The following is a 26,799-nucleotide window of genomic DNA, read 5'->3' as shown; positions in this document are numbered from 1 at the left end:
TTCCTTTGGTCTTTAATCAGAGCACATGTCTTCATTAAATGTACTACTTGAGCAGACGACCTACTCCTATTTAATGCATGGTGCATCATAAATGTAATTGACTAGAAAAATATACGGCTAATGATATACATTTTATTTCATTCAGAAAACGCCGTAATACATATGTGCATAACAAACGTAAACACTGAGTTATCCCAACAGCTTGGATCGGTCATACACTCCATCCTGTTTCAATTCTCCAGATACCGCATAGCTTTCTTTGTTGTAAGGAATATTGATGTTTTTAATTTTGTATCCTTCATCCGTAAGCAGTTTCTTCATTTGTCTTGCACTATTATGAAATAACAAATTGAACTTCAGAATGCTGAGATACGCTATACTGAAAATTGAATAAATATATTTCTTACCATTTACCACCTGCAGCAGCAAATCGGAATGAGTAATCGTTTATTTTCTCAATGTCTACTGGACCTAATTTCAGTAAGGACTCCTTTAGCTACAAGTATTTCAAAATTAATAATAAATAACTCTTTAGTACCAATCAAATAAACGAAAAATAATAAAAACATACAACGGGAAAGTTAATTTTCTGCATAATCGTGGCTTCAGTCCATCTTGGTCTACAAGGTTTTGGATCATTTCCACTAAGATACTACAAGAGCAACATTACTGGAACTTAACAAACATTGTGACATTGGTGGTAAGGATATAACATAATGTAATAATGCACCATTGCCAGCACGGCTGCACGGGAAATAAAAACTTGATCTTTCCATGACTGGACGTTTTCCAAGAGTTCGGAAAGAGTAGGGGGACCGGTCCTTCGCTCAAAACTGTTAAGAACGAACTCAAATTATTCAATAAATTAATTGCTATCAGTAGTTGATTACTTTTTATCAATTCTAGCTGCAATATGGCTAATGTTAAGAAACAAAATCCCAGTGATACATGCTGCAAGAGAAAACAGTATTAATTAATTAATGCATATGGACCAACTTTTAATAGTACAGAATATAAAATCCAGCATTTCTGCAATCGTCAACATACAATCAAATCCAGGACTATGTACCAGGTCGTTCTTGTCAACCTCTAAATCAGACTCTCGCCCGATTTGCAAACCTATTGAGCAATCAGAAAATGTATCAGCAAATGAAATAAATAATAATAGTATTAACATGCCAAATTACTTTTTTCAAAGTGGACACATGTAGAGTTCATCTCCACATGTGGACAAAACCGATCACCTATCACGGTCGTATTTAGAAATGCTGTAAATAAACTGCTTGATTCTAATTTGTCCTTGTCTTGATTATTCTTATACGCTGGGTGACTATGTAAGAGTTTCCTACAGCTTAGAACCATGAACTTTGTATCATACACGTGAGGGAGGAAGTTGCCAACCAAACTCTTGAATGTATCATAGTCATCTGTAATGCCACGATAATCCAGTTTGATATTAAAATATATATTATTGTTATTGCAAATATATGAATATACAATACTACTACCTGGTAACTCTGTGCAGAACATTCTGAAGAAATATAGCAGGTCCAATGCAAAATTGTGCCCAACCAAAGGGATTTTGTGCTCCCGGATAACATCAACTATTTGCGACAATCCCCTCAGCCGTTTTACAATGTTTACTTTATCCTCTGATGTGTAACAATGTTTTCCAGCTCTTTCAGACTCTGGGAAAAATGTCTAAAAGTTCAATCAAGCCATGGATTAATTTAATGTCCTTATACATATTATTTACATTCATAGACTAACACACTTTATCAAAATAACGGTTAGGGTGCTTCCATATAAAGTCAGGATGCTGGTTAAAATACACTGTAAGATCCCTAGTTTTCTTGGAATTTAGATAAGGTACGGCTCTTTCGATAAGCTAAAATGAACGAACAATTTACAAATAATAGTCCGGTATGCATACAATACTGTCTTGTACTCTTACCGCATTGAACTCAAAATTGCACTGTCTCAAAAATTTGGCACATTTATATTCCAGGGATAAAACGACATTATTCGTGTTGTTAAAACTTGCGAAACATGGTTCAGAAACGTATGCTTGGTATCCATCGACATGATATACGTTAGCAGCATCATCGTCAGTTTTACGGAAAATACAGAAGCCAATCTATGTGAATACATCAAAAATACATCACCAATTCGTTCAGCATGATGGCGAAATTGACATTAAATTAGCAGAAGTAAAAATTAATCAATTAATTAATTAAAAATTAATCAGTGTTCTTCAAACCTGAGGAGCTGTGTTTTGCATTACGATGCTACGTAATTTTTGGTACCGTTCTGCACCGCTATCAAATAGTCTAGCATTAAATGATAAAATACGAATATAATGCAAAACCATCAATGATTTCCTTCCTTACCATTTAATGATAAATAATGCTTACGATGTGCGAATTCCCCCAGAGGGAGGGCCGAGTCCAGAAAATTCAGCATCAAAGCTTATGAAGGTTGCATTTTTAATTTGTTCATTAATTTCAGGGAGCAATTCTTGGTAATTGGAACGCGTTATCTCCGTCATCTAGAGAAAAGTTTAACCAAAAACAAATAATAATATTGTTATTATTAGATAAACAAATGCAACCCCAATTGGAAAGCAGCTCAGAGTAAACATTATTAAAGCCAAGATAAACCGTTCAGAAAAAAACTTGTAAATTATCTCATTACTAATGCACATGACTCATCGAAGCGTCGTAGATAACGTCGATCAACATGAAAAGTTAAAATAAAGACCTTTGAACTTCTTCTCATGAATGCATCATACAAACGAACGGTACAAAAAACAGTACAAAATAAATAAGGGTTCTCATATCCAGCAGTACCTTTTCAAACTCGATTCCAAAAGTTACAAATAAAAAGGTTCGTAAATTTCCAAACCAGGCAGGATATTGTTTCAAATAATGCAGCCTTTGAGTTTCAACAACTTTGTTGCTGACTTTCTCATCGAACGAGTGACAAAAAAATCTATTTTGGTGCCTCTGGCTTTTGAGTGAGACGAGAAGAGAAGGTAGAATGACCTGCGGACAGCAGTGCAGGTGTGGCAGGGTTCTATGGCTCGCATGCACCACGCCACCCCAAACCACCCCCACTCATCCACCCTTTATCTTCAGGCTGCAAATGTAATTTCACTAATTGCTCCTTCGCCTCCAACTATTAAAATTAGTAGAATTAGAACACTCTTCCTCGTGGACGGGGTGACGTGTTTGATGGATGGTGAGGAGCGTCTCCGTGGTGGTGGTGGTTGGAGCATGGACGGGATGGATGAGCCAGGCCTGGTGATTCTGTGAGGTTGGGAGGCGAGTGCTGGATGGTGATGATGGCCCGGCCGGCTCCTTGCTGCTTGCTGCGAGGCCATGTTGGATTACACGCCACGGACAAGAGTCCTTTTACACTTCTCTCCTAATTAATTTTACAATTTAGGATAAATTTTAGACTTAATTTATATTAAGTAGGGCTACTATTCTAATTACGATTTAGGGGGTTAAGGATAATACTTCTTCTTAGAGCAAGGTAAGTCATGGTGGTTACACCCTCTCTTTGTTTGAAACATTTTTTCTCAAGTTTTTTTTTTGAAGAGTAAGAAGGGTGGGTGGTATTCCAGCGGTTGTATACTAATAAATATATGAGGAGAATGTAATAGTAGTAATAATAATAATCTATTTTGTTATAGACGACATCTGTTCAGTAGATTCTTTTGAGTTGCTGCTTCGCTCCTCCACGGTCACCACGACACATCAATCATCAGCCTGCCGCCGCCGCCACCACCACCACTGCTTTCTTCAGTTGAGGTTGACAGCGCCTTATCTCGCCGACATATTCCATCAAAATTGAACAGGTGAGCTTACCTGGTGTACACTTCTTTGTAGTGGCGATGATGGCACAACGGTCGGTTTAATTTCTTTGAAACTTGCGTTGGCCTTGGGCTCCTCTGCCACATTTTCTCTCTATCTCTTCTTCTCAATCGAGACTCGCAAAGAAGTACATTAAAATTTTCTTCCCATTTCGGCAGCAACAAACAAGGGTCTAACGTTATCGACTTACTTTGTCCATTTCAGTACTCACTAGCAGTCACCATAGGTTCTAACGTCGTAATTGACTGCACTGCTGGAGGAAATCTGTCCGGCGGTGTCAAGAATAACCAGGATAGCATCATGAAGAAGGATGGCGAAGGAGATGAGCGTGGGTAAGTTGTATTGTCTTTGTCTCTTTATTATAGTTATTATGTGCATTATATTCTTAACCCCCAACATCATAGATTAGGACAGACATAGTTATTTTACTCATTTTAATAATGTACAACTAATACAAGAAGCGTTGTTGTTTCGGTTTAATTTAAATCCTTCATTTGAAATAATTTGCAAGTGTGTCCAATGATGAATGAATGTTTTGATTGGTTGTGTTGCGTTAATTGACAAATTTGACAAGTCGAGTCCTCAATAATATAGACGGATTTATTCATTTATTGTGTTTTTTTTATTATTTGCAATTAATTTTGAATCTAGCTTCGTCCGTGGTCCGTGATAAATTGATTTATTTTTTAGCATCATTTAAATAAATTCATGTTCTTGTGTTTCTAAAATTGATTTTAATATAAAGTTGGTAGATGCATTGTTAGTTGCTGCTAGACGATTTTGTTTATAGAATTGAATTATTATTTACTTGTTTGCGAGCTAGTGTCTTTCAACTTTGATTGTCTTGTGTGCTACAAAAACTTTTTTGTTAAGTTGGTTCCATTGTTTAACAGTTTGATTGATTCGCTTTATTCTTGTGTTGAATTTTTATATAGAAACGATTTCTATAAGGACCAGGATGACTGGTAGGGGTCTTACTTAGCGATTCAATAAGCGTAAGTGAGTGCGTTTGCTAATGGTGGAAACGTATTATTTTGCCACAGGAAACTCTTCATTGGAGGACTTAGCTGGGAAACAACCATTGATGGGCTTCAGCGCTATTTTAGCCGTTTTGGAGAAGTGGTTGATGCAGTCGTCATGAAAAACCCGGATACTGGTCGCTCACGTGGATTTGGATTCGTCACCTTCAGTGACCCTGCGAATGTGGATGCTGTTTTAAATAGTGGTAAGATTAGTTTAGGTTTACTCTAAATAAACGAAAAATAATTTTTGCACTACGCAATTAATTAACTATGTCTCTTAATTTTTCTTACTGTCTGTCTGTCTATATCCACATTTTGCTTACGAGAACATTTGTGCAGTACAAGTTGTACTAATAATACCATTGTCATTTTTCATTTCAGGGCCGCATCAGTTGGATGGTCGAACGGTAATATACTAGTCTCTGTATAAATGCTTTTTATAGTTTGGATAACACTGAAGTGTAACAATTCTTATAAATTAATTGTAGATCGACCCAAAACCTTGTAATCCACGCACGATGCAGAAACCCAAACGTGGATCCAACGTGCCCAAAGTGTTTTTAGGAGGACTTCCACCTAATGTGACTGAAACCGGTAAGTCAATTTAATATTTGTCATTTGTGAGTTTATTTAATTAATACAGCATACATACCACTACTTTGCTCAATACGAAATGTATTTAATATGGTTAGGTTAATACGATGGTCGTAATTGTAAATGCATAACTGCAAGTATTTCCGTTGTATGCAAGTTTACTTCAAAAGTTTGTCTAAATATTTACAATATTTTCATTCCAGATCTCCGATCCTTTTTCGATCGATATGGCAAAGTTGTAGAAGTTGTTATTATGTATGATCAAGAGCGTCGACGAACCAGAGGTGAGTGCTTCATTTTTTGTTTGAAACTTATTATATGGCTGCAGTTGAATTAAAATGTTGCTCTATTTGTTGGAGTGATAAGTTAAATCAGCCAAAATTAAAGTCCTTCCCATAGTACACAGCACATTTATATGTGGTTACACATAATATGTGTTGTGCCTCCAAGGCTGGCCATATACAAAAATTATAATTCATCATGTGTTATGTGAAATGAGACAGGTATTTAGTGTAAAGTGCAAAGAAATTAAAAACATTTGGAACTTTGCAGGATTTGGATTTGTGTCCTTCGAGTCTGATGACCCTGTTGAAAGACTGGTTGCTGAACACTTTGTCAATGTTAATGGAAAACAAGTATGTTATTTTTCTATATACTCTGGTTGTTTGTGTTATTTGAAGTTTGAACATCTGTGCACAAATTGTGTTTTTTTGTTATACATTTACCTAATTACTTTTTCCAGGTTGAAATTAAGCGTGCTGAACCTCGAGATGGACGTGGTGGGGTTATGGGTCGACAGTCTGGATGGGGCACCATGGTTAGTTTTTAATTATCCCTTTGCGTTATTTAATCTGACATATTGTTTTAACTTTTGGAAATGCTTTTTTTGTAGATGGGAAATCCCATGGGTCACATGCCTCCAGGTGGAATGATGCAAGGTAGGTTTTATATGCTAATAGAAACGATTATATTGAATAATTTTTAGACTGATGTGTATAAAGCAACCTCGAATCGTTTTAGGCTACCAAGGTTGGGGAACTCCACCTCAGCAATCTGGATACGCTCCTCAAGGTAAATGTCAATAGTTTCATTAACTCTACACATATTAATACAAGTTAATTAATGATTTTGTTTCTTGTAATATCTGAAGGATATCAACCTGGAGGCGGTCAGAGCTATCAAGGATGGGGTCAAGCTACCCAGGGACAACAAATGCCCCAATGGGGAAGTTATGGAGCTACTCCCCAGCAAAGCTACGGTGGCTATGGTGAGAGGGGTTCAACTCGTTCAACTAATTTATACACCAATTTAAGTCGTTATAATTAATCTTGGCGCTACAAATTACTTTACACCAACCACTCTTAGAATATGATAGGTCCACTCCAGTTTACTAAACTCATCTAGTTATAGTATATATGGTTGCTGCCTACCTTGTTGCTTGAGTTTTATAAATTATACACAGCTGTACTGCTTCTTTAATATTATTGCAATTTTTTGCAGAAAAAAATTTCTTAGAGCCGATTTAATGATAACGTGGTAGTATATGGTTGATGGGTTTATTAGTGTTATCACTGATATAAATTCATTTGAACAATTTCTGATAGATGATTCAAAATTTTATTGTTGACTATGAATTTTTATGCGAGATTAACCATTTCACCCCTGAGAAACGCATATTTTCATACCTTTCACCCCTAGCAACCACGAATTTTTACTTCCCTTGACCCCGCAATTTTCACCTACTGCATGACGTTAATTACTGGGAGATCAACTAAAACATGGTGTTCCCACCTGAATTATTCTGGACACTTTTTTATGAAAGTTGATGCGAATAACCATTTTGGCATGGATATTGAGCCGTAATTTGCATCTTTGCGTTTTTCCGAACCACTAATGTTTATAGCCGAAAATAGCCAACCCGCCGAATTTTGAAAATGATTGTAATCGCATGGAAAGTTAGACAAACATGGAGTAACACTTGCATAATAGTACATAAATTCGCAAGAATCGATTATCGCACCTCAAGCGCCCAAGAAGTAGATTTGGGCGGGAAAATTAAACTTCGCAAATATTGCTTTCAATTCTTGACATACAATATACAGGCTATAATTATAGCATCAACTGTTCGAAATCGACTTTAGCGCATTTGGTGTATATAACTCAATTCTAAGCGGGAAAATTAATTGCTATTAATTCCAGGCAATCTCTTAATTTTCCCGCCCAAAGAGATTGCCCCAGCTCCAGATATGTAATAATTAATTTTTACGTATTTTGTCCTAATGGCAATATTATTTTTAGCCTCATAATATTAATTTCATGCAACTCATCCAAGGTTTAATTTTCCCGCCAAAAACGCTCGTTCTAAATCCGAGAAAAACAATTTCTCTAATTTTGTCGGAAAGCGCTGTTGAAATAGGTGACAAAAATTCCATCCAACAGCAGTTCTCAAAACTGGGCGTGATGGCTAGAAATAGCCACTTGGCTATAAATTGTTTTTACCTCCCTTTATAACATTGATTTCGAAGAGGCAATTCATCTTCACGCCCAAAGGGCGTTTTGTTGACTCAAAACTATATTTTGCTATACTTGGAAGGGCAATGACCTAATTTTTTCCGGATACGACACATGGTCGTATGCCGGCGTGAACGGAAAATACGCCACATAGTCGTACCCGTTGTCAAGGGTCAATACGACACATGGTTGTATTCCGGAGCCAAGGGAACTACGCCACATGGTCGTATTCGGTGTAAAGATCAAATACGCCACATAGTCGTTATAGGGGCGAAGTGGTTAAAGCGTGGCTGTCCTAATTTATTTTTGGGACGCTTTATTTACCTATCAAATTGCTTTATTTATCAATCAACTAAGCACTCTCTTTGTTTCTTCCTTTTCTGTTAGTGCTTACAATTGGTGTTAACTCCAACCTTTGTGTGACCCACACAGTTCGATAGAGCACTCTTTAAAGCAAAATTTGGTGCATCAGTTCGACCAATGCGAAAAATTCAGCGACTACAAGTTTGTGAAAACACTGGTCAAAGTGACGCACGAAATGTTGTTTATACAGAGTTGGTCTATCGGACTATGCGAGTCACCAGAAAAATCTTAGTTGAACACGGTTGTCGTTCCCATTGTTAGTTTAAAACCTCGTACATTTTTTTGAAGATACTTTTTTTACTGGGTAGAATAATATAAGATACTTTGGCACAGGAACAACTCCGCAAAACAGCTATGGAGCCAACTGGAACTACACCATGGGACAGAATGGTCAGAGCAGTGGGGCAACCCCACAAGCAACTGACATGTACGGGCGGCAAGGGGCAACTCCGAGCGCTGCGCCTGGAACTGCGCCCGGGGCTGCTCCTGCTCCACAAAAAGCAGCGTCCAGCTACCCATACTCGACTCCGCAACCTCAATATGGAACTTCTGCTGGTTATTCGCAACAACCACAAGACACCGCTGCTGGTGCATATGGACCTTCTCGTGCTTACGGTCAGACTTCTAAAAATCTTCGATACATGACATAGGCACTCAGTCTTGAGAAACCCTATTGATTTCTGATAATATTGATTTTAAGACACCTATAATTCGGATTACTACACTTACTTACTTTACATTAGTTTAAATTACAAATTACCTTACTTTAATTACAACTACAATTACTACTGCTATTTACCTACCACTACTACGTATATCGTATTTTGATCGGCTCCTAATTAGTATGTTTTACCATCTCGTATGACCACCTACCTAATTTTAAATTTTTAGCAGTAATCAATCTCTCTAGATTAGCTTAAGTTACTGTTGACGGCTTTTTATTAGCTAAGATCTTTGGTATAAAATTCTAATAAGGTGACTACTGGGCTGGGCTTTTTCCCTATACGAACGGAATATTATTGTTATTATTATATTAATTAAGACACAGAAGATGGAGAAGAACCTGGGCCAGCGTTGTTTATTTTGTTGTAAAAGAAACCGATTGGAGCATGGTTAGGAACAAGTGGACTGTACTACAGTGATGATATCATCAGAAAAAATCAATTATCGAGTGTCCTTTTATCTTTATATATTTGGTTCAAGACTGAGTGTTCCTTTTCGGGGGAAGTGTGTGTGTAGATAAAAAAAAGTGGAAAAGGACAGGGTGTAGCGTGTAGCTTATCATCATATTTTTGCAGCAGGGACTGGAGCTGCTTCCGGATATGGAAGCACTGACGCAACTGGTGCAGGAAATTATGGACCACAGCGTGGAGGGAGTTATTCACAACCAAGCCAATCATCAAGCTATCACCCATACAGGCGTTAATTTCTACCACAAAAACAAATCCTGGCAGAATAATAATAAACTTTCTTCATGCAGTGCTTTATGACAAATGCTTGATATGTTGCTGCACATTAATTAATTCGACCTTTTTTAAGACTTTATTTTCATCCCTCTTCCTCGTCGTCGTTTTTCTTTCCTTCTCGTTCGTTCTTGATTGAACTAGTATAAATACAAATATATATATATATTAAAATATATGGTGATTTTATCATCTGTGGTTCAGTCCACCATCCTGACCATTTACGATGCAAAATAGGCGACCCCAGTCCAGTCCTCTAAACAAAAAGTGTTCTGTTAATTACAAATTTTGTACTCTAGTAGCAATTCTATAGAATAGCCTTAAGTATGAATATTTTGTACGTATTTTATGAATGACATGTGACTACTACTATATACTACACTACTACTGCTGCTACAAACCTCGAACGTTATCCATGAGCGAATTTTAATAACTGAGCTATAAATCCAGCGTATATAGGTAATACTGTACAATCTCAATCTCCCAAACAAGCGACACATTTAAAAAAAGGATATGGTACACGCAACATTCGTTATTTATACAACTAGTAATGAGTCATTAAAATTTAATAAGAGTTTAAGCTATTTAAGCCGTATTCGATTATTTCACACACACACCCTCGCGAGATGAAATTTTAACTTAAATCAACTTACGACTAGTTTATTTGTGTAACCGCGTGAATTTATTGACTAGAAATTACCACGTAGTAGGTTCTTTAAAACAAAAGACTCTGTATTTATAAGATTTGAACTGAACTACTAAACTATAGTAGTAGCGAAATGAAATGATAAAGTTTATATTTTTTATGTTCACTTTGATGATGATTGACTAGTTTCAAATATAAGAAGGTGCACACGATGGTTAGTTCAGTATTCTCTAAAAGGACGACGGGAACAGCTATATATGTACTACAGTTTTCAATCAAATACTTGTAAGGATAACATACATACCTATAATATATTGAGATGATGAGAGATAAAGAAGACCGACTGTGAAAGATGATACTGTTGTAAAATAATAAGCAACGCTCAGCCATACTACTCTACTATATAAAAAGTGTCACACTGACATTCATAAATACATACAATACTGTACTTTTAGGGGACGACGACGACGCATTTTTCTCAAATTTAATTTCCTCTTGTCTAGTAGTCTCCCCTCCCAGTGTGTCCACGACCTACCCTCCCTCTCACACACCGACCATTATTAATATTGCTTTCTTGAGCCGCATTTCTATTACCAGATGCTAAATTCATTTCACTACCGTCTTCATAATATCACTTGCTCTTTTAACATGCTGACATGTTATTAAATGTACATATGATTACTATTATTATATAATTAAGATTTCATGGTGTATCAGTTCATTCTAAGGTGGACGTATGCACACTATATACTACTCCATTAAAGTGTTGAACTAACAAGTAGATAGAACTGCAATTTGTCCTTTTCCCATTTTTGCAGTCTGATTTTCTAACGTCGTAAAAATATATTTCTGTCATGTTTTGTTTCGTTTCTCATGTGTTTTCTTCAATTTTGATGTTTGCGAGTAGCTGTGCATGTGGTTGTCGTTATTGGGCAGCTTTGATCGCCGTTATGTACTACACAGCGGAACAATGATAACGAGTCGTCAAATTTCGTCCATCCGACACCACTTGCAGCAACCACTGCAGCAGGCAACAAAACAACCAGCGATTGAATGCCAACTGTAATTAAGAATGATTCGATTGTCATTAATAAAATTAAGATAGTAAGCAAGAAGGGTAGTAAAAAATAAGGTAAAGATTACAATAACAATACTTTTTAGTAGGCATTATGCCATATGAGTACATATTAATTAGTTACATACTATAGATGTTTATAGGGTTGTCATTGTAGTAGTTATTGGAGGATTTTTCTCTTTCTACGTCTCCATTGTACCTCCATAGGTTTTTATTGATATCAATATACATACATGTGTACTTGGTGGGTGGTCAACTTCCAGTGACATTAAATCCAACATGCATACACGGTGATTGGGGGGATCACTTCTATGGTGTGTCGTTGAGGTTTTTGTAGGATTTTGATCATGGTAGCATTGATGTAATGGTAAATATTATTATTATTATAATAATTAATTAGCATACTTATATATTAATCACCTTGTATTGATTGTCGAAACCGTAAAAATAACAACGTGACTATTCATTGTTCGTCTGAACCATATGACATCCACATATTACATAAGAACTATAAGCACTCTTTTTAAGCCACCATATATTGAGAAACGTAAGCGTAATTAAGCTGAGTAAGGAATATAAGAGCTAATATCGTCAACAACTTTTAAAAACCCGACTGTTAGAAGTATGGAATGACTAATTAAACATGTTCATCAGTACCGAATAATTATATTAAACGTCTTAGGTTTGCCTTGTAAAAGAATTTATAACAACTAATTTTAGGATTTGATACCCCCCGCAAACGTAGATATGCTAATTAACGTTACATTTAATTACATTTTACTATTACATGAAATTAGGGCCTTGAATTTGTCAAATCCTTCCACAACAAGTCGAGTTTGTTGTCATAGTAACGAATATTACGTCGTATTAAATGGTAGTAATTATAGGTATTATATTCTGACTTTTTGACCACGGAGCTTGGGGTAATTCTCATCTGCCGTCGTTCCTATTATATAACGTCGTTGTAAAAGAGTCGTCGTCGTCGATGAGGAGAAAGTAATAAGAGTGCAACTTCCTTTATTATATCCCGTAACTGTTTTACTCATCATCAAAAAATAGAGAGAAGGTGTTAATGGTCATCATTCTTGTCGTCCATCTGACACTTATTGTCCAATGTCGTTTTAATTTTATTCGTTGATTATAGGGTACTCGCATATGCAGATGTTTGATTAGTCAATCCTTAAGGTAATTATTATGACGTTCCAGCTAGATACTACGTAACGTTAAAGACGACAGAGAATTTCACAAATATAAGAACAGGAGGATCGAGGATGATGTGCGTGTAAATACTTTTAATTACAAATTGTGCATGGCCCCACACACATATACACACACAGAGACACAACCATTGTGAATCTTACTACTGTAAAAAATATTAACAGCTCACTTCATGTTACATTTTAAAGAAAAACGTAGAATATTGTATAAGAACTAACTAGCTCTTAGTTCAGTAAGGCCACACACAACTGCGACACACGTTTTCTTAGTCTTATAATAATCGTGTATAACCAACCAAACGACTGCATGCTAACTTTTAAGTGAAATTTGAAAAGCTGAACTTCCAGCAAACACTGTTGTTGTGAAGTGTAGTACTGTTGTTGATGTTTTTTGATTATTTAACAAAATGTAAAAATAAATGATTCATTCATGATCTTAAGTTCATTGCAGTTCAATTTAATTTTTATTCATTGATTTGAAGATACATACTTATTCATTACGCTCAACAACGCCTTCGCTAAAGTGCGTTTATACACTTTCACAGTTGCATCTTCATTCACAGTTGGTGTGAATTTAATTAATACCCAATTTTCTCAGATTTTAAAATAACTAGTTTTGACTAGAATTGAAACAAGTTTTATCACTCTTGATTTGTATCGTGTGTAGATGTCAAAATATTAAAATAAAAAGTTGCTAAATAAGTTCACCAATATGCTTTCCCTACATAAAATTACACGAAAGTAAATCGAAAGTATGTTTGTCTCCACACACGCTATCTTAAAAATTCACATCTGTCGTAAAAGTTAAAAATCATACTAGTACGCATATGACAAACAGCGTGGTATCGAGGAATTGTACACAATGCAAGGATACATGTTCATAATTTGGAATTTTGTTACAAAAATACTCAATTTCCCAATCCACAGCATTCCATAATAATGGGTGTAATTTTAAACCCAATTGTTCATATCGTCCAAGATGGCTTGCAACCTATCACCAGGTTTCAATCCATCGTTATGTGGGAACAAACTCTTTTTCTTGTACTCTTGTGGATACACTCGTCTCCCTTTCGAGGCTTGGAAAGTTGGCTCTTGTGTTCCGTATAAGATCAGTTCCACGTTCTCCAAAAATCCCTCGTGACGTGGATTTCCCGTCTAATATGTAAGCAAGCACGGAAAAAATTATAAATCTAAGAGTCGCTTGGACAATAGCGATTAATATCTAAGACAGGGGGTCAGGACATGATGGAGAATACATGCATAATCATATTATGCAGGTCTGGATGTACAAACTAAAAATGTGTGTAACTTACGGAATCGGTTAAATTGAAGATCCATTTCCCCGCAGCACTTTCACCCCACGTGTGTGTTGAGGAGAAAGGCCACTCTGAGAATCCAGTTGCAGAGGAGTCAAACTTCCTTGGGAAAAGGAGCCTGGTAATAGTTCCTGTTTCAAATATATATGGACTTATGTATGTATGTTACGTGTGTGTGTAGGAACAAGCAACCCTAGTTTTTCTTCCCTCTTTTCATACATGCTTTTAGCAGTATAAAGATGAGCACCTGATCAGACTGTTAAACTGACCTTGCGGGGAAGTCAAATCAATTTGCAGTGCACCACGTTGACTGCACTGGACCGTTGTGATCACTTGAACATGTTCCAAAAAGTTGATTTGGTTTTCCGTGTCGCGACAAGCGTCCGTAATGAATTCCACGATTTTTGGCTTCATTGGGTCAATCACCCGGTCAGACCTGGGTAAAAATAACAAAGGCCAGCTAACACACGTCCTCATCTTGGACAGGAAACCATGATAAATCGTTAAATTGGATTAAGGGTTAATTCGATCGAAGTGACCGAGTTTTCCAGGTTGTTAATGTAATAACACCTTCGGGAAATTTCTCTTTTTCCTTGAATTGGGTGGGGAGAAGGAGGGAGAGAAAGAGAAAGCATAGGAGAAAGCGTGTGAGCATGGTTCATATAAAATAAGCCTTGGCCTCTGGATGAGCAATACTAATATGTTATATAAGTATTATGTACCAGCCATAATGCTCACGTTGCTGGAGGGCAGATGAGGATAAAAACTTACACAAGTACTTTCTAAAGGGAGGGGAAAGGAAATTGCGATGGAGTCGAGAGAGAGCTCCATGCGAACATATTTACACTTTGACCTGAGAGCTTGCACTTTGATCTACCTTTCAAAATCGACAGGGCATTTTTGCACCATTGGCAGGATTTGAGAGATGAAACTCAATTTTACACAGGAGGAGTGAATCGGATTTGGAAAGCTTTCAGGAGTGATTTAGTCCTAATGCAATTCCTAAAACCTTGTACAAAATGTAGAACAACGCAACACCAATAACAGGTAATGAACAGCACAAGGACGTGCACTGCAGATTTTTCAATACTAATTGAAAGTGAAAACGATAACTACTCCAAAATTGTCACAAACATGCGCTTACCAACACATCAACTCAAAAAAGTATATGTAGTTTTTGTCTGCATATGCATCACGTACTCAAGCCATAAATTTAATCTTTAAATGATTTTGCTATATATTTTGGGTATTCGGAAAAACAAGGGTAAGATGCATCCCCAAAATAGTTAAAATTTTTTTTAATACCAAGGTCATGGGCATGCAGTTGTGCAATTTTTAAACTCCCCATTTAGTCTCTATGTGTATTTATATATAGTGGTGGTGACGAGCAATCGATCCCGTACATATACATATACGTAAGTACGTGAATACAGCATGATATGGACACAAATATGCTATAGAGACCACTTACAATGGAAGTGATTTGACACGACAGATCCTCTGCGGTGGAACATTTGTCCAATTTAGAGCCATTTTAACCATTCCATGAGCATCCAGGAGACCAAATCCGAAACGGGAGTTGTACTGGAATCCCTCAGCATTGGTTCTCCAACCTGGATTGTCCAGAAGTGGACCGGGTTGTGCTGTCCATACCGTCAGATGCTGGATATCTCTCCAGGTCAACTGCCCACTTCAAAGAAATCACATCAATAAGTTAACTTCCATCAAACCGCATCACTCTTTGGAGGGATCATTACGAACACGTTCGTTAGTTCACTTATTACTTTGCTTCCAAAACGAGCGCAACTATCCCGGCTGCAAGAAAAGAAATATGCTGTTATGCATTACGTACATTTTATGCACATCTTACATAATTTCCGCCATATAAATTCCATCAATTTTGGAACGCTTATAGTGCTGTTAGCCACTTATGTATGTATGTACCTGCCAATGGTGCGGAAGCAGAGGTTCCTGCAATAGCCAAAAATTTATTATCACTCGGCTGAAATTTGCATGGCCCACACACACATATGAACACACTGATATATAAATATAAAGAACGTCCGGGAATGAATGGGAATGCGCGCTCTAGCGAGTATATTGACAAATCAATAAACCCGCGAACTATAATAATTTAAATTTCTGAAAGCCCACTTCATTAGGGTCAATTTGGTATATCACTCTTAAATTTCAAAAATGGATAAGGGTAGAAGAAGCTTGTTTGAAAGGGAGCTGTTAGGAAAACGAGTGATGGAGTTCTACAACACGACAGCCAACCGAGACTCCAAGGTGACCTAGAACTTTTTTAAGCAGGAAGGAATTCCAAGTTCAAATGTGTATTCCTACATAAAAAAGTTCAAGGATTCCGAAAATGTGCAATTCAAGAAGCCAGCTGGTCGTCCGGCGAAGCTAGCGACCACTCGAGTGAAAAATAGAATTGAAAAAATTTTCAAAACCAAGCCATCAACGTCAGTAGCTGTAGCTGCCAGGAAAGTCAAAATTTCCAAAAGCTACCTGGGGGAAATTAAGGTCCATAAATTAGGAATCAAAGCAAGGACCAAAAAACCTGCACCAAATTACAAGCCCGTACAAGAAAGTCGGATCAAGGATTGCTGTCAAAAATTGTTGAAGAAAATGCGTGGAAAAGTAGTGATCCTGGATGACGAAACGTATGTTCCGGTTGACCCTTCAAATCTTCCAGGGCGTCATTTTTTTCATAGCTCGGATCCCTCTGAAGTGGCTTATGAAGAAAAAGTACGAAAAAAAGACAAATTTCCAAAGAAATATTGCATTTGGCAATGCATCTCCAGTCACGGACATGTATCAGACCCGGTAGTTCTCGAAGGGAATATCAATCAAGATATTTATCTGAAAAATTGCGTCAAGGCTGGATTGGAAGCATTTATTAATAGGTTTCACAAAAATGATAAAGTTTTGTTTTGGCCTGACCTCGCCACTTGTCACTATGCAAAGAAAGTGACCGAGTACCTCAGAAAGAAAAATATTGATTTCGTACCAAAAGATATCAACCCACCTAATGTACCCCAACTCCGCCCAATCGAAAAATTCTGGGCACGTTCTAAGTCAGTATACTCCCGGCTTCAAGATGTGCCTGACACCTTTCGAAAATTCAAAGGACGATGGAAGAAAATCACCTCGGAAGTGGCAAAAACTTCGGGAAAAAATTTAATGAAAAATCTTCGCAAGAAAATCGAACTAGTCGCCAACGGGGGTGTGGCGGCCTTAGCTATTAATTAAATTATGTAGGTACGTATTTGGTATTATACATATGCAAAAAGTTTAAAATTCCGATAACTCATTGTGATTTTATGACCACATTTTCAGACCATTCCCATTCATTCCCGGACGTTCTTTATAAATTAATTTTTGCTCACCTGTGTGGCTCGTTGTGCACTGATTCATCAAATCTGTAGTTGCCTTGATTGAAGCCACAGCAAAGAAACACAATTATTAGATATCACATTCCTTGGTATCCCAAATACATATGCATAACATGGATAAATGGATGTATATGCACTTGTATATACATCTCTATGTATACGCTGAATTCACCCACATTCCTGCAATTTCCATCAGAAGCGTGGGCGAATATGCATATAGTTGATATAGTTATGTTCTAAATATATATTTCCTTATTTACGCAACACTAGGGCTGCTTGGCTAAACTGTGGTTTTGCTTTTTATTTAAAAATTGTTTTCTGCATGCCAGTAGAAGCGATATTGCGTATAAATACGCACGGATGGGTTGTGAATGATTGTAACATTTTAAATTGGTGACTCAAATAGAAAACAATTACAATTTTTGGTCCGTGTAGGCCCCACTAGAATAGGTGACTGCCATCGTGGAGGGACACTTTTCACCGTACCAGGGAAAAGCCCCAGATTCGGATGCGCTTCCGATGGACAGGGTGAAGATGCTCGAAGTGTAACCATCGCAGCTGCAACAATCTCCTTTAGATCCACCATTTCCGGACGCCCACACGTATATTATCCCCTTTCCCTTCCGCCCTTGAGTAATTCCCTTGATGAGAGACCTCTGAGCCAGGCGACCAGGCCCTTCGACCGTCTTTATTTAAGATAAAAAGTACACCATCATCATAAATATACTCAATACTCGCATGTAATACCAATTAGAAATTGTGGATGGATAAGTATATAAGATAAGATACTCACCTGACCATCGTCATTCGGACCCCAAGAAGCAGAATAGACGTCCACTTGGTCCACCGCAAATGACAGTGCTTCTCCCTCAACTCGATCACTCACAGGTCCATCCAGCATCCGAACACCTCCAATTCCAGCATTGTAGGCGATTCCAACTCCGCAAACAGAGTTATTTGCGACCATTGCGATTTCACCAGCACATCGTGTTCCATGAGAATTATCTGGATGAGATCCGTAGTGAGGTGTGGGATCGTTGTCGTTGTCATTTAAATCACCACTAATGCTAGCCACCTTGAAAACGGATCAATAGGAGAAAATCAACGTCTCATTCAATCCGAATGTACAAAAAAATAAAGTGCATTTCCGTGCAGGTCTGATTTAGTTAATTGTTGATTACGTAATTTGGTGAAATATCCATATGACTGTGTTCCAATCCGTCGTCTAAAACGACGACTTTTACACCTTTCCCAGTGTACCCCATGCTAAAAACTGGCAGAACGTTGAGATCAAGTCTTGGTAAAGATTTCCTAGTCCTGGTATCTTGCTGAGAAACCGAAATGTTCAAAGGGTTCAAGTATCAAATAATGCTGCATCTATCCACCTAGTTGCAATGGATATAAACTCACCATGTACCATTGTTTTTCCCAAAGCGGATCCTGAAATCTATTATTGGTTCCGAGATTCCCGAAAATGTTGAGATTGTTTTGTCTAAAAAAGTTGTCCACCTTAAAATTCTGCACGAGATGAATCAAATCTAGAGGATCTCGTTTCACTCTAAATTTCGAAAATTGTTGATCTGCCCATACAACCTGTTTTAGTTAATCAACAAATACCAAATATTTAAGTACTCACGGACGTACACATACATATTTATTATGCAATATGCATGCAGGAGCATCTCTGTAGTAGTACGCACGTATTTATTAGTTGGACTGTCAGTAATGAGTTTCAGTTTTTTTATGCCTAATAAATTATTGGATTATATTAAAGGGTTGATTACTTGTGGATAGTTTTGTAGTTGTTGAGTAAGTTCCCGTGCACTCCTTTTATGTTTCCTGGGATGATTCGAATTTCTCATCAGGTAGACACCAGGAAATTCCTTAAGCTTAATGAAGTCCGTTCCAATTAAATACAGAGATAACCACGAGGAGGAGAGAAAGAGAGAGATTATTATTATTACATACAGAAAGAAAACCCACGTTCATATGTATCTTGAGGCTATTTTATGGCCATGAGCAATTAATTAATAAGTTTGATCGCGTCCGTACCTCCCCAAGATTTTCATATCCACTTTGTGCAGCGAGTCGATCAGCGGCTTCTTTCTCCTGAACGTACACCAACCACTCATTCGAATAATGAATTGCATTATCATCGCCGACATGTTCCGCATGTTTAGTATTCCATAGAATTTCATCCCGAGGCTCAATGTCACCATAAAGTTTCAGCAAAAGTCCGTCCAACGCTTGATTCAGGCCAGACACAGACGAATCTTTCCTCGTTGATTTACATTCCACTAGCACTAATTGCTGTAGTACCAGATTTAGCGCAAAAGGAAGTAGCCAGAGGGTCACAGATTTAAAATTAATCATTATCGATCAAAGGATAAAATTTTCAGCAGACTGCTAAAAAAATTAGTTTCAACTTTCCAGTACTCAAAATTTTCTTTACGTAGTAGTAAAAGTTTTAGAATATTCTATTAATACTGCGCTGATCGTTAAAGAACTAGGATTAAAGAGCCTCAGGATTTTAAATGTTGGGTTATTGATATTATAGAAAAATGGGCAAAAAAATCTATGTATAAAGTTTCCCTGATCTTTCAATCACTGGATGAAATTTTACAGCACCACACGGACCGTTTGCAGATTTTGAGCCTCCTCGGCATTTACGATGTGCATGTAGTGTCCGGAGGAATGAGTGTAGTGTATTATTATGCCAACTATGTAAGTTTGCAATGGTTTCAAATGGACGGCGGATCGATTGATAAGAAGCCAGAAATGCAGCAGGGATGTAAGTAAGTAAATGAGATGATTAGTTTGACTGATTGGGGAGTTCCTGTGTCTCTGGAGAAATGAAGAGTCCCCAAATGCATCCTGCTAAATACACATTATGCCGTATACCACTTTATAACGAGGCAAAGATAATGAAATACATTATAAATTTACTTCTCTAGCAAGGTAATCCGTCTCATGCCTGGTATAATTACAGGTATAACACACGCGTATGCAAAGTGCAAACATATTCTACATATGGCTGTGGTTTGGGCACATACATATTTACGTACGTACATTATCCCGTCATGTCAGGATATTATGTACTGGTGGATACCGTATGAGACACATTGTTACCTTCTAGTGACGACGAATTCTATTGTAAATTCAAGGCATATGTTCCGTCCTGTTTTACTGCCCACTTGTTTTCTTATCAATCAAGGGTCACCAATATGGAAATGCGTGCATGGATAAAGGTTTTCGCCACCAAACCGGTGTATGCATATATTATAGCAAAAAGTTCTAGCATGCGTATCAATCAATTGAAATATTTAATAAAGTTTAATTTTTATGATTGAAAATCTTTCATAATTTTTTCGTGGCACACACCATTTCTTTTTTGTAATGCCAAAAATCTAAAAAGAGACAAAATCTAAAAGCATGGTTTCATATTTGATACGTCAATATTCTTTGAGCAAAACTTGCGGATAATTATGATACGATACGGTAAACCAAATGAGGTATTATTGGTACAGGTTAAAATATTGCACACGAAATTTACAGTATGTTCAGCGTGCTTGAATATGATGATGCATGATGCTCCGGAGAATTGGATTCATAAGAAACCTCAGAACATCTGTTATCTCTAATGGATCCCATTAAGGATGAGTTGTTGTTTTTCCAATGTATACAACATCATCGTACATATCACAGCGTGGTTGGTCACGCCTACTCTGGTATCTCACTAGATATACCATAAATACGTCATGAAGACCAGGTAATTCAAAAGTTATTGCGTCTGATTTCATATTTGTATTTTACACCGAATTGATGTACATGCTGAAATTGAATGAAAATGTTACCATTCGATACCACAATTTAGTGCGAATTTAGACTGTATGTAGTTTATTATGTAATGTGAGCAATTTGCATGGACGAACATATTTACATATCACAAGATTCTCAATACGAGTAGAAACCTTGTCCACACTTTTTTCCAAATCTCCCTTGTTTGTACATTTCCTTTATGGTGTTTGGACACTTGAATCTCTCGACGTCTGCAAACCGACGTTCCCACCCTTAACAAAAAGTCAAATACAAAAACCAATTTACATGTATTTAGGTAGGAATAAAATATGAGGATAAATTCTGCTACCGATTAATATCATGTAAATGACATCCAGTCCAACATAATCAGCAAGCTCGAAAGGACCATAAGGGTAACCAGCCCCTAGTTTCATGGCAACATCAATATCTTGATATGACGCATCACCTATGATCAAATTCTTCATAAATAACCCACGCCAAGAATAAAGTTGGTTTGTAGGTGTATTGTTATTACTGACCACGCTCAAACATGCTGACTGCGTTAATTAGATAGGGAATGTTGAGTCGATTTACAATAAATCCGGGAGAATCTTTACAGACAACGGGAACTTTACCGATGAATCTGCCCCACTCCATCACCTTGTGAAATACTTCTTCCCTCGTCTCTGGAATTCGCACAACTTCCAACAACTTTACAGTCACGGGTTCAAAGAAATGAGTTCCAGCAAACTGCTCCTTCCTTTTTGAACTCAAAGCTTGAGCCAATTCATGAACCGGGATGGAAGACGTATTTGTGACAAATATTGTGGCCTCGTGAGCAACCTGTAAATTATTGTTTAAACAATAATTCTTTAACAATTAAATGCATAATTATTTCGGTCCGGTTAACTTAACAGCGTTAAGTTTGGTCAAAACCTGACCCTTGGCATTATTTACATACTTTATCAATTGTTTCAAACAATTTGTGCTTAAGCTCAATGTCCTCCGGAATTGCTTCCACTACCAGATCGCATTGCTTAACCGCGTTCTTTATATCGGTGGTAAATTGAATTTTGCTTAATACAGTTTCCACTTGCTTATGAATTTTTTCTGCATCGTCCTATTTTATAAGTAGAATATTTTAGTAATGCATGTCAAACGCGATATTTCTCGTTTTGAGATGTTAGTTATTTCAAGCTACTTGTTCTAAGATTCGATATTGGTTGTACACTGACACATGGGAATTGGGACTTTATGGCTAACAATGTGTATTGAATAACCTTCAATAGTTTTTTTGAAAATCGCACGAGCCTTTGTTCCATTCGTTGTCGAGATTTTGAAAGCGCATTTTCATTTACATCAGCAACTGTTACGAAATTTCCAGCAGCTGCCGAGATCTGCCAGATAATAAAATAGCACAATTAATGGTACACACATACGCGATGGTTCCTCTACAATTTGGATTAGGCATATACTTGTTTAGCAGTTGCCTTAAACTTGCTATATGCATTAGTTCCGTTAAACATAAAATATTTGCAAAATTTTGTGGGTTTTCATACTTGTGCAATGCCCGACCCCATGTGGCCTCCCCCGATCACCGTAACTCGCTCCAAGTACGCCTTGTGAAAGGATCGCACGGACAAACTTGTGCTCCTCTGACATTGTTGTAACTTCCCAGATGGCAAAAGGTTTATCACCGATTGTATTTTATTTCCAGCCGAAAACAAAATCATGCTATTCATTTATAAACTCCAGATTTAATAAATTTGATGGATGCTTTAAAGTTTGTTGTCGACCAAATATTTTTCATACAAAAACAACCGGCTCTCTCCAGCTGCTTCATAGATATATAACAACATATTAATAATACCATTAATAGTGCAAAGGTTGATGTTCGTTGGTTAGTGTAGTGATAGAAAAGTGACATAAAGTGGTTTTCGTATGGCAATCAGAGAAGCCCTCTCTATAAGCTCATGAGAATTTTGCTCCAGGCAAAAACAACTTATAAATTACAACGGCAACCGCATTCTCATAATAATTATACACACATTTTTACATTTATATTTAAGATTAGTACGTTAGCAGATAAAAAATGTGTTTCCTCGCAGCAAAAATCTGGCAAAGTGTGAATCAAATTAATGGAACTACATATGTATAGTCAACGTCTCAATTAATTCTTGGGAGCTAAGCACTGTTTTGACTACAGGCAGCAACAAATGCTTCTCCAAAGAACTTAATTTTTTATATAATTTTAGGGTGAGTTTAATAAGTGTGTAATCCAATTTCATGAGAAACCATTTTCACGCTACGTTTAGAAGGACGCTGAGTCGTCTCTTCATTCATGGCCTGTTATTATTTTGATCCATCTGCTATGTTATTCTTACGTTGTTTAGCTTAGGATTAGCATTACAAAATCTAATTTTGGCGACATAAAAATTTGGTTAGATTTATTGAAATACCTCTGCATGAATGCTATTACACTCATGCTTACAGTATGCATACCTAATATACTGCGTATATCTGTAATACCAGGAATTTTCTCGCTTGTTGGACAATTTCAAAGTTTTTGAGATTTTTCCTGTATTTATCAAGGACCTTGCAGTCCATATGTAAGTAATCCTGTTCCAATTAGCTGATGCTGGTTGTGTGTCGACGTTTTACAAATGTATATCTCATCGACTTGTTCACTAACAATGCAACTTTAGCGCTTTTGCAAGATTATATTTAAACATTTCAAACATAAATATGGAGAAAAAAACATTAAAGACCAAAATGTAGGAACAATCAGTTCATAATTTATTCGAAAACATATCATAAATCAAAGTATGAATAAAATAGGATAATGATTTCCATCAAAGCATAAGTTACAAGAGACCTGATTTTTTCATGCGTTGCCTCAAACCAAATGAGACACAAAGAAGGTTTTCTTCTATCCTCTTCCAAATCTGAGATTGATGTGATGCACGATTCTAGATTTTATCGTACATTATCTGATATGTTATTTTCTTAAGTATTGGTTGATTCTTGACACCGCAAAAACAAATTAGGAATTAACGAGGTGGAAAATGTTCATGAAAAATTGTAAAAAAATACAACCTGACCAATTCTACTTCACTTGTAAAATGCATTTACACACCATAGTGCGAGTTGGAGTTTGTGGTTTGAAAACTGGGAATATATACATACAGGGAACAGACCGGATAAAATCTTCATCAAAAATTATTGTCGAACCAAGCCCAGCAATAAAATACAGCCCTTCAACATCCGAACAAGTTTTGATTGGTACTTTAAGATGTGTAATAAAGGAGCAAATTGAAAACCCCCAAGGGACAGGAAATGCATAAAAGGTAAACACACCATTTATTATCTTCTCCATTACATTACACGCTGTAGCCAGCCTCGTCCTCCCCTTCACGTACAAAAAACCAACCCCTGTTGCCAATGCTGAATACTCACAGCTTCAAAATAAGTTAAAAATAGAGAACGGAAATAAATTCTTGAAAAAGTCGTGATTTCAAGTTGAAAAAAAATGCCATGAGGCACAGCAACAGCAGCAACAAAATAAAAACTTGTTGAAATTCCAGTTCAAAACAAGGGATGATTTAACGGCTCTCCCTGTGAAACCTCACAGAATACAAGAAACTAGTCTTTTAAAAGCCCAATAATATTCGTTCTCAATAATTTTGACTCATACAGTTCAACAGTAAAAAAAATACAGTAAGTAATATAGAGAAATTATTTGGTAGCAGTCTTTCTCCTTTCTAGTCAATGATGATTGCATGGACTCCTGCAATGCACATTACTCCTGTACATGTGCATATGTATCTCCAATCATCATACACACGAACAAATTCTCCAATTATGATGAACTATGTCAATCCAACTACAACGTCGGTAGGATCAAGGCTAAAAAAACAACAATAAAACACCAAACATACCGAAGACAGGATGAGCGTTTTAGTGTTCGGGTGGTAATAGCTTTGGAAGAGTCACTACAACTTCAATTACGTTCATGAACAAGTAAAGTACCATGGCCGGATTCTTTTCCGCTCTGGTTTAAAGAAGTCGCAGTCACGCAACAAATTACTTGTACATAGATGATTATGTATTGATTGTGTTGTACGTTGTAGTGTGGGCAACGTAATGGTGGCAAAAATTCCTAGAAAGGCTTGCCGTTAAAATCTATAATTTAGTACCTAAATAATTTGCAACATATTTATACATAAATTGTATCAAAAACTATTTTCTACCCATCCTGGAAAGGGTATGTGAGTAATTTGTACGCAATTCGAAGCTCTAGATTTTTCAAGCGCAAGTTTACAACATTCGCATGAAGCCATGAAATGTAGCCAAGGAAAGTACAAAAGATGTATAAATGATATCGAACAGTTAATACATGCATGTAATATATCTCACATTATGTGAACGTATGTATATATCACACAAGGATGAGCTTACAATTAAAAAGGACCCTATATAAACTGACATGACACATTATTTCATTCAGTAATAAATATATTCTATTAAACATGTTTGTGATGTAATACATGTGTCACAAATTAAACCCTAAAACTCCAATGACAGTCATTACGCTATGAAACAGTAATTTTTTGTATCTACAGCTGCATGGCCGTATTAAATTAGAGGTTTCAGCCGAAGAAGAGCTCATAAAATTTCACAGAATGTGGCATTTTCGCACTTTTCCAGTTCCCTTTCATGAATGAGTTTCTGAACAAAGTCGAGGAAGTATCATTATATGACAGCGCAACCCATAATAAAGGGAATAATCACAATCTACAACCTACATTCCGCTCATTATTACAGCTACGGCGTATCAGCCCCAGCATTTCGAACTCATTAACCCAACAAAAACCGCAGTAAAAACTCTGGGGATGTTAAAAACTATCTCATTCAGTGCCATGCACATAACCAAATGAGCAATAAACTCTACCAAAATCACACCCTGAAAAAATAGAATCATAATCTCACGGCTTTATTTAAGGGTTCGTGTAACATTTCCTAAACAAACACTTTACAGATTGCATTCGCAGTATTTACGGAGAAAGATGGTCCATGCATCTTCCTAAATCTTGTTAAAAGACGGTTGGCTGTTACATTCACAAAAACATACACCTTGTGCGTAAAGTGCCACTACTTTAATAATTGCTGGGCCGAAATTGAAAACTCGGATCGCGTATGTTTCTCCTTACTCGTTTTTCCTTTGTTCTAGGATTTTATTTAGCTTTGGACAAAGAAGGCAATTAACTAGGAAAAATGGGTGTAAATTGCATTTTCTTTAAATGATGTGTCCAACCTTTTTTGTATATTAATCTCATTCCAGCAAGTTTTGAGTAATGGAAAAACTCCTCCCGTTCAGCCAAATACATATTTCACAGTTCATGCATTCTTATAAATATAATTATACAATATTATTCAAGTATTTTGTCTGAAATCACTCTGATCCAACCCTTTACCAAAGACTTTTGCCGTTAAAAGAACATTATTGTCCTTAAAT

General features: G+C 36.8%; 4 protein-coding genes across 8 annotated transcripts; 1 reads left to right on the top strand and 3 right to left on the bottom strand.

The window, feature by feature from the left end:
* Window positions 1-112: 112 nt before the first annotated feature.
* LOC110863176 (pre-piRNA 3'-exonuclease trimmer) lies at window positions 113-3,203 on the bottom strand. 3 transcript variants are annotated; one of them, XM_035846183.1, is made up of 13 exons: window positions 2,850-3,203; window positions 2,415-2,548; window positions 2,261-2,330; window positions 1,955-2,137; window positions 1,775-1,888; window positions 1,506-1,701; window positions 1,188-1,427; window positions 1,048-1,119; window positions 891-951; window positions 731-833; window positions 572-652; window positions 408-496; window positions 113-331 (listed from the first exon to the last, which is right to left on the bottom strand). In XM_035846183.1, the coding sequence occupies exons 2-13, from the start codon at window positions 2,546-2,548 to the stop codon at window positions 190-192; spliced, it is 1,485 nt and encodes a 494-aa protein (XP_035702076.1). In that variant the 5' UTR covers window positions 2,850-3,203; the 3' UTR covers window positions 113-189. The 3 variants fall into 3 exon arrangements, with proteins under 3 accessions (XP_035702076.1, XP_021968116.1, XP_035702077.1); XM_022112424.2 differs by having other exon boundaries at window positions 1,509-1,701; window positions 2,850-3,197; XM_035846184.1 differs by lacking the exon at window positions 2,850-3,203 and having other exon boundaries at window positions 2,261-2,318; window positions 2,391-2,521.
* A 168-nt stretch (window positions 3,204-3,371) lies between these two features.
* Window positions 3,372-13,209, top strand: LOC110863087 (heterogeneous nuclear ribonucleoprotein 27C). Of its 3 annotated transcripts, none has more exons than XM_022112322.2 (15): window positions 3,372-3,537; window positions 3,698-3,862; window positions 4,083-4,210; window positions 4,814-4,843; window positions 4,922-5,103; window positions 5,282-5,307; window positions 5,389-5,494; window positions 5,698-5,778; window positions 6,047-6,129; window positions 6,237-6,311; window positions 6,387-6,432; window positions 6,515-6,565; window positions 6,645-6,761; window positions 8,702-8,983; window positions 9,670-13,209. In XM_022112322.2, the coding sequence occupies exons 3-15, from the start codon at window positions 4,179-4,181 to the stop codon at window positions 9,792-9,794; spliced, it is 1,236 nt and encodes a 411-aa protein (XP_021968014.1). In that variant the 5' UTR covers window positions 3,372-3,537; window positions 3,698-3,862; window positions 4,083-4,178; the 3' UTR covers window positions 9,795-13,209. The 3 variants fall into 3 exon arrangements, with proteins under 3 accessions (XP_021968014.1, XP_021968013.1, XP_021968015.1); XM_022112321.2 differs by having other exon boundaries at window positions 9,667-13,209; XM_022112323.2 differs by lacking the exon at window positions 4,814-4,843 and having other exon boundaries at window positions 9,667-13,209.
* Window position 13,210: 1 nt separating this feature from the next.
* Window positions 13,211-20,323, bottom strand: LOC110863089 (neuroendocrine convertase 1-like). The gene is given in 13 exon segments (XM_022112324.2): window positions 13,211-13,924; window positions 14,083-14,216; window positions 14,355-14,521; window positions 15,557-15,775; window positions 15,870-15,900; window positions 16,030-16,056; window positions 17,481-17,523; window positions 17,885-18,172; window positions 18,280-18,561; window positions 18,668-18,814; window positions 18,897-19,079; window positions 19,271-19,375; window positions 19,539-20,323. Coding segments are annotated over 13 exon segments (2,151 nt in total). The 5' UTR covers window positions 19,860-20,323; the 3' UTR covers window positions 13,211-13,720.
* Window positions 20,324-21,355: 1,032 nt separating this feature from the next.
* Window positions 21,356-23,151, bottom strand: LOC110862569 (hydroxyacyl-coenzyme A dehydrogenase, mitochondrial). The gene is made up of 6 exons (XM_022111789.2): window positions 22,844-23,151; window positions 22,565-22,681; window positions 22,246-22,404; window positions 21,824-22,127; window positions 21,634-21,750; window positions 21,356-21,556 (listed from the first exon to the last, which is right to left on the bottom strand). Exons 1-6 carry the CDS (start codon window positions 23,024-23,026, stop codon window positions 21,441-21,443), a joined length of 996 nt encoding a protein of 331 aa, XP_021967481.1. The 5' UTR covers window positions 23,027-23,151; the 3' UTR covers window positions 21,356-21,440.
* Window positions 23,152-26,799: the final 3,648 nt, after the last annotated feature.

This window comes from Folsomia candida, unplaced genomic scaffold (genome assembly GCF_002217175.1).
Source record: "Folsomia candida strain VU population unplaced genomic scaffold, ASM221717v1 Fcan01_Sc001, whole genome shotgun sequence".
Lineage (NCBI taxonomy): Eukaryota > Metazoa > Arthropoda > Collembola > Entomobryomorpha > Isotomidae > Folsomia > Folsomia candida.
The sequence above is the reverse complement of the archived record's forward strand: the minus strand, read 5'-3'. Positions and strand labels throughout refer to the sequence as shown.